The following is a 9,925-nucleotide window of genomic DNA, read 5'->3' on the forward strand; positions in this document are numbered from 1 at the left end:
CCCGTACGATCTGTATACATTCGTTTGTACACATGTAGATGGTTATCTGAGTAGAATCAGTTATTATAATTGATCGTACACATGAACTAAAATTTCGTCTGTACGATCCACGTGTCATTTTCTGTGGGGGATAAACATAATCATCATTAAAATGATCTTAAATAACTGATCGTCCCGGACGAACACCTATTCGTCTATACGATCGTATGGTTAAAAAGTCTGTACGAAAGGACACATTGTAAATTGTATGTTTATGAAAATCGTTTCGTCTTGGACGTTAATAAAAAATGTCAAGTTTTATTTAGTTGCTTTTGTTCCTTATTTAAAATGTGAGTTTGCCTATATGAAAATCCTATTTTAATTAATCTAAAAAGTGCTTTAAATTAACTTGCATTATAAAATTAATTTAATTATGAAATCTAATTTTTCAAAAAATTTAAGTTAACTTATAACTCGATCAAGTTAAGCATATCATTCTCATGTTCTTGTTAGGAAAACATAATTTGAAAATTATTATTACAATTTTGATGTCTTATTATTTTTCATTTCCTTTTTCAATATTATTATTTTTGTAATTAGAGAAATTTGATTTTTTTGATTATTAATTTTGGGAAAATCAAATAAAAAAGTGGAGTATATCAAAAAAATATACTGTGTATACAAAAATCGAAAAAAATGTGCAATAATTCACAAAATGAAAAGAGACAAAATTAGGCCAAATAGAAAAACATGCATAAAGTGTGCCACAAATATTTGAAAAGATGCGCAATGTCGCCAATTGAATATGTTCTTTCCTATATCGTTTAATCTTTATACCAAATCAATATAATTTTCAATTATGTTTTATATTGAAAATTAAAAATAACTAATCTTCAATTCGTTACTTTTGCAATAATCCTTCATACTAATTGTCTAGAATGCTTCATACCTTGATAAAATTTTCTAATCTAAGTTCTTTAATTTAAAAATTTTGAATCTTTCTTTTTCATCTTATGATAATTAACTTTGTTATTGCAACTATATTTCAATCTATTTCAAAATCAATTATTATAGTTTCTCATTTGACCTTTTTCATTTCTTCCTTTTTTTTCCTTTTTGTTGTCGTTAAAAGGGAGAGTACTATTATTTTGTGTTGTTTTATGTTTATTTTTTGGGTTTATGTTTATGTTTTTTGTTTTAGTTATTTGTGTTTTATATGTTTAAAAAAAGGTTTTTATCGTTTTTCATTAAATTTCCCTATATTTACATGTTTTATTCTTTTAGGGGGAGCTAAGGAGAAATTTAGGGTATACATGTTAACTTAAACAATAATTATTTTGTCATCATAAAAAAAGGAGAGATTGTTGAGATTGTTGCAACTTAGTTTTTTTATTGTTGAGATTCGTGCAATATATATGTTTTTTATGATTCCAAATATTATTGTTTTAATTATAATTTCTCTTAACATATTTTGGATGTATTGTTTTGTTATTTGTCTATACTAACATTTCAGAAAAATCATATTCTAGATTATTGAAGACTTCAAATCAGATCAAATTAGGGTTTATTATAAATGAAGTATGTATTTTTTATTTTATTGAGTCTGAGAGAGTATGATTTTAATTGAGTAACTGAGCACACACACATTGGGGGAGTATTTAAAATTTATAATTATTAAACTGATCGTACTATACAAAATCATTTCGTATGGGATAATTTGTTCATTTATTTTCCCCTATGAGTAGTCAAACGAACATCATGTAGAAAATTTTTCTAAGTACGAATAGTACTGTACGAAGGAAGGTATAGACACCGTCCATAGTACGAATTGGATGGGTCCCATTTCGTCTTGACGATTCAAAATTTTTTTGAACTGATCGTACTTTACGATGTCATGTTCGTACAGACACCGTCCAGAGTACGAATTGGACGGGTCCCTTTTTCGTCCAGACGAATTTAAAGTTTTTCTGAAGTGATCGTACTGTACAATTTCGTGTTTGTACAGACGACGTCCAGAGTACGAATTGGACAGGTCCTATTTCATCCCGACGAATTCAAAGTTTTTCTGAACTAATCGTATTGTAAGCTGTCGTGTCGTACAGACGCCATCCAGAGTACGAATTTCGTCCCAACGAATTCAAAGTTTTTCTGAACTGAACGTACTGTATGAAGTCGTGTTCATACATATGCCATCCATAGTACGAATTGGATGGGTCCCTTTTCGTCCCAACGAAGTCGAAAAATTTTCTAATTGTTCGTACTGGATGATCATCTAGTATGAAATCATTTCGTACAAATTCACAAAAGGTTCACATGCAATAATTTCTAAACTATTCATACGTACAAATATACGATCGTAAACGCTCAAAATGGAAAATTTCAATTTTCTGGATTGTTTTTCGTGTCTTTCATATAAAGGTCCTTAAAAATTTACATGAAAAAGAGTTGTTCTTCGTGATTTTTCAAGGGCAAGTGAAAGATTAAATGTGGGAGAGTGTTTGAGAAAGATTTCTTGCAAGTGGAGTATGAAGAGTTCACAAGGTTATTCAAAAGTAAGGATCTCTTTCTCTTTTTTGTTACAATTCTTCTTTTCTTCTTTCTAGTTGTTCATGAGAAGATCATTGAAGAAAATTCGATACTCTGCAGACAATTGAAGAGTGTGCAAGAACGACGGTACTCTGCCGACACTTGGAGGGTGTGAAAAGACAATAGTTTTCTGCCGACAATTGGAGAATATGAACAGATGACGGTTCTCTGCTGACACTTGGAGGGTGTGAAAGGACGACGATTCTCTGCCGCACTGAGGATTGGTGGAAGAGAGGATTTGTAAAGGCTTCTCCGCCTTGCTGTGGGAGTAAAAGGAGAGTCACTTTGCCAATAATGCAATACTTGAAGAGGAAGTTTTAAGGGAGTGGATGTAGGTCGTATTTGAACGAACCACTATAAATCTTTGTGTCATTTTAATTTCCGCATTTTCTATTTTCCGCACTTTGGTATTTGTGGTTGAAAAGCTTATTTCAAAAGGATAATCAAAGTTGAAAAATTGTTAATTTGGTTTTCTATTAAAAATTCAATATAATTTTTTAAATAACTAATTCACCCCTTCCCCCCCCCCCCTTCCCCCCCCCCCCCTCTTGGTTAGTCTTGAGATAATTGCTTACGTTTAATAACCTATACAGAATCAACATTAATTAGTTGTCCCTGATAACTCTTAATCAATGTACTTCTTATAACTTCCCATTAATCACATGAATCAATCGTCTTGACTCCTTATAACTCCTAATCAATCTTCACCTCCTTGTGACTCTAAATTGATGAATTACATGGATCAGTTGGATATCACGTGGATTTATCATATTATATATATGATATCATTTAATACTTCATTTAAAATATAATAAAATCATATCAAATCATTCAGAGTGATCACAGCCATAGCATATTCAAACTTGTCGGTGAAGGTTATGAAATCATGAGATATTATATTTTTGACAAATTTATGAGAGATAAAGTCAGTAGAAATCAAAATCATTAAAAATAGAAATAAGAGATTAATCACTTACAATTGATGGAATAAAATCAGTAATAGAAATAGTTGACAAATATGATCCAGAGACCTTTCGCTCTATCTCTCTTCGTCCCCTCTTTTAATTTTTCCTAGCCAAGTGACCAAGTGAGGTAGTCAGTGGGGTAAGGCAGAAATATTTATAAATATATATACATAAAAATTGTTCATGGTCTGGAGCCGTAGTGCTCATCAGATCAGCGCCAAAGCGCTCTACTTCATAATTTTTATGTTTTTCAAATAAATTTATTTCACATATTTGCGTTATTACAACATTAATATAAATTCTCAAAAAATTCATCGATTTCCAAGATATTTTGATAGGTAAAATGAGGGCAAGAACCCAACCAAGTTAGATTCAATCCACAGTTCACCAAGGACCCTTATTAGGGTTTTAAAAAGATTTTTAGTGGGGAGACAGATAGAAAATGAGTGTGGGTCTGATGGCATAATTATAACTGTAAGTGTTCTACAACGAAGGAATTTTTTTTAAAGATACCAGGAATTTACGACTCAAAAATAGCAAGGTTGAAGAGATCACAATATCTCTTTAAATTTGAGGTTGAGCTTCAAGCCCTCAACTTGGTAGAAACTCCATAGTTTGCAGCACAACCAAAAACTCATTTTTCCTCTTCCATCAATTTTTAAATAGTTTTACAATTTTGATTTAGGGGGGGGGGGGGGGGGGGCGGGCGTATGTTGATTACTGGGTCGTCGTTCGTAGTTTAAGAACTGGTTATATTCACTTTATTATTACAATGATCTATTCCTTTATAATATTTATCATATAAATATAAAAGTTTACACTATAATTAAGTGCTTTGCTCTTTATCCTAGGTGTTTGCATATTCTTAGCTTTCTTCTTGCTTATCATTCTAAGGATTGATCAATCTCCTTTTTTATGGAAATCTTTGGTGATTTGGGATTTGGGGTGCTGCATCAATGACTAAGGGACCAGAGGTACAGAGGAGAAAAGTTGTTTAAGCTCCATGTTTTCTCCAAGCGATTAAGCTAAATTCTTCGTTCATCTCCTTACGCCTAGATGGGTTAGTACAGATGATTGTTGGTCGTGTTTTCTAGCAGATCTATTCATTTACTGGTAGCAATCCATGATGTTGGTTAGTACTTTCCCATATACTTTTGCTCTTTTTCATTTATTCTAAAACATTTTTCACTATTTTATTATCTTATATTTTAGGTCTTCCATAGATAACCTTGAAATGTGTATTCCCAGATGCTATTTCGCTTGTTTATTTGTTGGGTTTTTTTATTTGGATTCATCTTGTTTCTTGAATTGGGTGTTTGTTATTTGCGTTCTGTTATGTTCTATTATGCTCGATTTGAATTGAGTTTGCATTTCCTATTTCCTATAAATGAAGCTGATGAAATATGATTGTACAGTTCACTTAACTAGGGTTGAATGACTGTAGGTCAGTAGCATTGGGCCTTCCAGGTGGAATTTATTCAACTTACAAGTTGATGTATTGCTTGATCCTGAGAGCTCTAATTTATTATCCCTAATTTAAAATTTGAAATAAAATCTATACAATACTGCACTAATCATCCATCAAGGGCATCTCCAACTAAAAAATCTATTTTCCACTTCAAAAATATAGTAACAATCATATCAAACAGTACTTCATATCCAACTAAACTCCATTTTCTAATAACAGAAAAGAATATCCTGTGTATATTCTTTTTCATCGCTACTTTTATATTTTTTTTTTCATCTCGCTAAAAAAATGGATTTCAGAACAGTGTTATGCCACATTCTATTCACAATCAAAATAAAATGCAAAATTGCATTTTCATTTGTTGTTCAGGCAGACACTCGCCGGAGCTCCAAACAGACGAATGATGCTCAGGTTGGAGATTACCTAAATATCGGTTTCCTAGTTTACTATAGCTGACACATGTAGCGATGAACTTTCACATGAGTAACATGATGCTCTTTCCCTACTGTACTGGCAAAAATATACAAACCCATAGCTCAACATTACTTCAACTTTGCACATGATGAGTTGGGCTGAGAAAAGCTAATGGGGTGAGGCGTTGTGACAACTTCGACTAATTTAGAGATATATGGAGTTGAACTCACGAATGAAAGTCTTTGAACCCCAACAATAAATGTGTAGCAATGGGTACTAATGGATCATACTTTGAAACCAAAAGAGCTCATCAAACCAATAAAAATATTAGTCACAACAACAATAAAAACAACAACATCAAACCTTTATTCCACTACGTGGGGTCAGCTACATGAATCCTTTTTTTCCATTGTGTCTTGTTAAGAGTCAAATTTTCATTTAAATCTAATAAAAAAATTATTTCTAATATTTTCTAACTAAGTCTTTTTAGTTCTACCTATCTTTCTTAATATAAGCTAAATCTAATACATCTACTTTCCTAACCGGGTCATCGGAAGGCCGACATTTTATGTGACCAAACCATCTAAGACGACTCTCTCTAATCTTACCTTCCACTGGAGATACTCCAACCTAAGAAAATTATCTACCTCTTAAAAAAACATGCATAATGCTAAATCATTGCAAAAAAAAATTATTGTTTAATTATATCATCATCTTAATTCGCAATCTATAGCCATCATGTTCTTGTTAATGACAAAAATCTCTTACCCAAATTTCGCTAGGACATCAGAAAAGTAAAGAACCAAAACTTGTGTAACGAGTATGAGAACAACTACTCCAAAAGTGATATTCATTGCCAGATGAATCAAAGTAGAAAGATAGTTCAATGGTTTACAGTACAGAAATAAGCAAACAGTTGTTGTAGTACTTAAGACACAAAAGAGCACAATTGAAATGAGAAGAATCTCACAGTTTTTCAAACATTTTTTATGACAACTTGGCAGTAGTTGGCTTATAATCGATGACAAGAATCTTGTCCAAATGTTGCAAGAACATGTTTGCAAACTCTACATGAACAGGGTGTGAGACGTACTCTGCAATGCCTTCAGTGCTTTCGAATGTCGACACAAAGACATGAGTGAAGCCCTGGTGCAAGTTCTCTATGCTTACATCTGTTCCCCTATAGTTTTAAGAAGCATATATTTTTATTTTTTAATAATGAATTATGTTCTTCTAAAATCAATGCATTGATTTTTATGGTTCTTTTTATGCATTGAATAATGTTAATATAAGTACTAGATCTTTCTTGAAAGCTATCTCAGTTGATTTTCTTTTCCTCATATAAGTAATCCTTATATTGATACGAATTTTACTAACTAGTCATATTTTAAGCCCCAATGATTTATTATGAAATATATGCAAGAGTTAGTATTTAAAGTAAATACACTATGAGAAGAATGTAAAGAAAATATTGAATTGGAATGAACGCGTGTGCATCTTGACATATGGAATTCACCGCTTATGATAGTAGTTGGGGACGCTAATATCCATTTGTGTTGATGATTGTTACCTTCCACCTCATAAAGTAATAGAAATAAGATCCATGCCGTGTTGTGCTAGTAGGGGATATATTAGTCAGGGGTGAGTTGGTGCATTTTCACTTCCGATAGTAACGAAGCTGACCAACGCCCAATTGTGCTGACAAGGAACGTATTGGCCTAGGATGAGCTCGGTTATATTTAGCCAATACTCATGAGATGAATGTTTTAGTAAATAAAAAAGTATAAGTTATAGGCAAGACAAATGGTATGATTTTATCAATGTATACCACTTTAGCTATTAAGGAAAAATTTATGCTCATGAATGTTATCAAAATGATAAGCATAGTTTATGTTTTCATCACAGTTTAAAATAATGACTATCATACATGTTTTTCGCTTTTTAATTTAAGTTACAATGATTTAAAACTATAATTGACCAACTGTGTTATATTGATAACTCACTATTATATTTAATCAGTATCTTAGGACAAGATTTCAAGAATTAAATGATTGGGAAAAGGGAATCTATGTATCTTAGACATTGAGCTACAATTAACATGTATTTAAAATTTTTTTAATGTTAAAATAATTATAATAGATTTGTTGTTATTTTAAAACAAAATGAATTCTATGATTTGTGGCCCTTTTGATATAGTGGAAGTTATCATCATATGAAATGCATGGACAATTATTTTGACATTATTTAATATTAAAAAAATAATATTTTAAAACTTCATTAGTCTATTTGCTCCCGCTTTGCTATTCCAAGCTATCGGTCCGGGTCGTGATATTATTCTTATTTACTTGATTGGGGAAAATGATCTTGCCCTTGTTGATTCCATAAGCAATAGAAATTATTTTTATCAATTAGAGGTGCTCTTGCCATGATAAGAAGTGGATTGCACTTGTCTTTGAAGGAAGGTGTATTTGTGATTGTTTATCCGCTTTCCCCAAGAAAGGGAGGAGATCTAGCTGTAACTAATGGAATCTTGAGCAACAGAGTCCTTAGGTGTGTAAGTAGGCTAGCTGAGTGCTAAATCACTTGAATACTTGTACATAAATTATTTTTAGTGTAGCTTATTTTAATTTCTCATCTAATTATTACTGTGGAAAATTTTATATTACATGCTCTTGTGCTTATGTGTAATGTATATTAATTTTGTTCTAAGTTTCATACTCACACATTGCACACATATCATTAGGTCACCGTTGTTTTTTAAGATTAAATTCATAAGCTTCTATGATGAAATTAATTTATGCCAATGTGCTCAATAATTCTATCACTTGAATCTTCAGATTAACCCTATACTCAAGATTATTGTATTTATGTGTGGCTAAACTTGAAGTTTTCCAAAGTTGATTATAAATTGGGCCTGTATTTTGGAGTGAGATATCATATTTATTGTGTATGGTATTTAATCACTCACATATTTGGCATAACACATCTTAAATTCCTTCTCACTTACACTTGTCCACTTAAGTGTTTTTAAAATTTTAATTTGATTATTATTTTTCTTTCACAAGATTGATTGTGAGAACTTTGAATTGGGAAGAGTTTTGAAAGACATTTGGTCGTAATAATGCATAAACAATTTATTATTCCTCCCTCCCCCTATCCAGTGTAACTATACTCTTCATGCGGGGCTTTTTTTTCTTTCTTTCTTTAGCAACTTGTAAATGAAGCAAGGTGGGTGAATAATTAAGATGAAATTTCCTTTGATCCATGCAGGCACCATAAGGAAGTAACTTTCATTTGAGAAGCTAATTATGAGGTCTATTTACCACCCTTTAGAGAAGCATATCTCATTGCTTTTATGCATATACTAGAATTTAGAGACTCCATTGTAGGGTACTTCAGAGAAAATTAAGGCATCTATTTGTGGTAAGATCGATTGCACTTGAATTTGACGACTACTGTCCTTTTGGACAATTAGTTTGCAAAAGAATGTGACCTCTTGGTAACAGATCGATTCCATTCATATTCTGAAGAAAAAAAACCATGGACAAGCAACAAAATCTTACTTTCTTTATTATTCATGATATTTTACAATGATTTTGGGTACGAGTCGAGTTCAATCTTGTTATGAAGTGTCGTGTAAGCAAACATTTTGTTCTAACAGATTCCTTAAGTAGCTACCCTGGCATCAAAATTAAAAAAAAAAAAAACAGAAAACAAGTTCAGGATCCGTGAAATAGCAGGACTCATCTAATCATCAAATAGAAAACAAATACGAAAAAGAAAAGTAGAAATCCACAATTTAAAAAAAAAATGAAATTTGAGGGGATTAGAACGAGTAGAAAGGATGGGTGAATTAGTACCAATGGAAATCCTTCATGGGTTCGATGAGAGAGACGAGGCCGGCGTAGCCATTGATGATCTCCTCCACCTTCTCCGGCGTCAAATCCTCCTTGAACTTAGCAAGAACTACGTGTTTCACAGCCTCCGTCTCTGCCATCTCACCTGCAATCTAGATCTCAGACTCCCTGGGCTTTACAAGCAAGGTCGCAGGCGCAAATACTGTCACCGTCGGTGTGGTTACCAAAGAGGAACGGATTGGAGAACTGTCCATTGATGCCTGCCGGAAATTTTTTAAAAGAACGTAGGAAAATTTCAGACGGCAGCTTTTTGAAAGGAAAAAAAATTATTTTTTAGTTTTTTTTTTTTTTAATATTTGGGCCAATTAAGATAGATTCACTAGGTAAGACTTAAACTCAAGATCTCTTAATTTCTAACCCAAGCTCCCAAATAATAGATCAAAATGAGCTATATAAAACAAAAATTCTATCACGTTAATTATATAGTTTGTCAGCTTGTTCAAAACAAAAAAAAAATGCACGCTTCAACTGCATCTTCATAGCTCTACCAAGTCATTGAGTTCATTCGACAATGGAGAAATCCATCAGTGACTATATATCGATTTGAGCACTCGAGCCTGAGTACAAATGCTTGAGCCAAGCACGGGCTCATTTCT

General features: G+C 32.3%; 1 protein-coding gene across 1 annotated transcript; it reads right to left on the reverse strand.

Moving 5' to 3' along the window:
- Positions 1–6,235: 6,235 nt before the first annotated feature.
- On the reverse strand, positions 6,236–9,530 carry LOC110113124 (stress-response A/B barrel domain-containing protein HS1-like). The gene is made up of 2 exons (XM_020845558.2): positions 9,273–9,530; positions 6,236–6,592 (listed from the first exon to the last, which is right to left on the reverse strand). The coding sequence occupies exons 1-2, from the start codon at positions 9,407–9,409 to the stop codon at positions 6,400–6,402; spliced, it is 330 nt and encodes a 109-aa protein (XP_020701217.1). The 5' UTR covers positions 9,410–9,530; the 3' UTR covers positions 6,236–6,399.
- Between the last annotated feature and the right edge of the window lie 395 nt (positions 9,531–9,925).

This window comes from Dendrobium catenatum, unplaced genomic scaffold (genome assembly GCF_001605985.2).
Source record: "Dendrobium catenatum unplaced genomic scaffold, ASM160598v2 fragScaff_scaffold_151, whole genome shotgun sequence".
Taxonomy (NCBI): domain Eukaryota; kingdom Viridiplantae; phylum Streptophyta; class Magnoliopsida; order Asparagales; family Orchidaceae; genus Dendrobium; species Dendrobium catenatum.

What these genes read in the sequence shown, in the direction of transcription:
- LOC110113124 (XM_020845558.2), bottom strand. Translation starts at nt 9,409, where the DNA reads ATGGCAGAGACGGAGGCTGTGAAACACGTAGTTCTTGCTAAGTTCAAG. An exon ending in CCCATGAAGGATTTCCATTG is followed by an intron (nt 6,593 to 9,272) that starts GTACTAATTCAC and finishes TTAAAACTATAG; the next exon opens with GGGAACAGATGTAAGCATAG.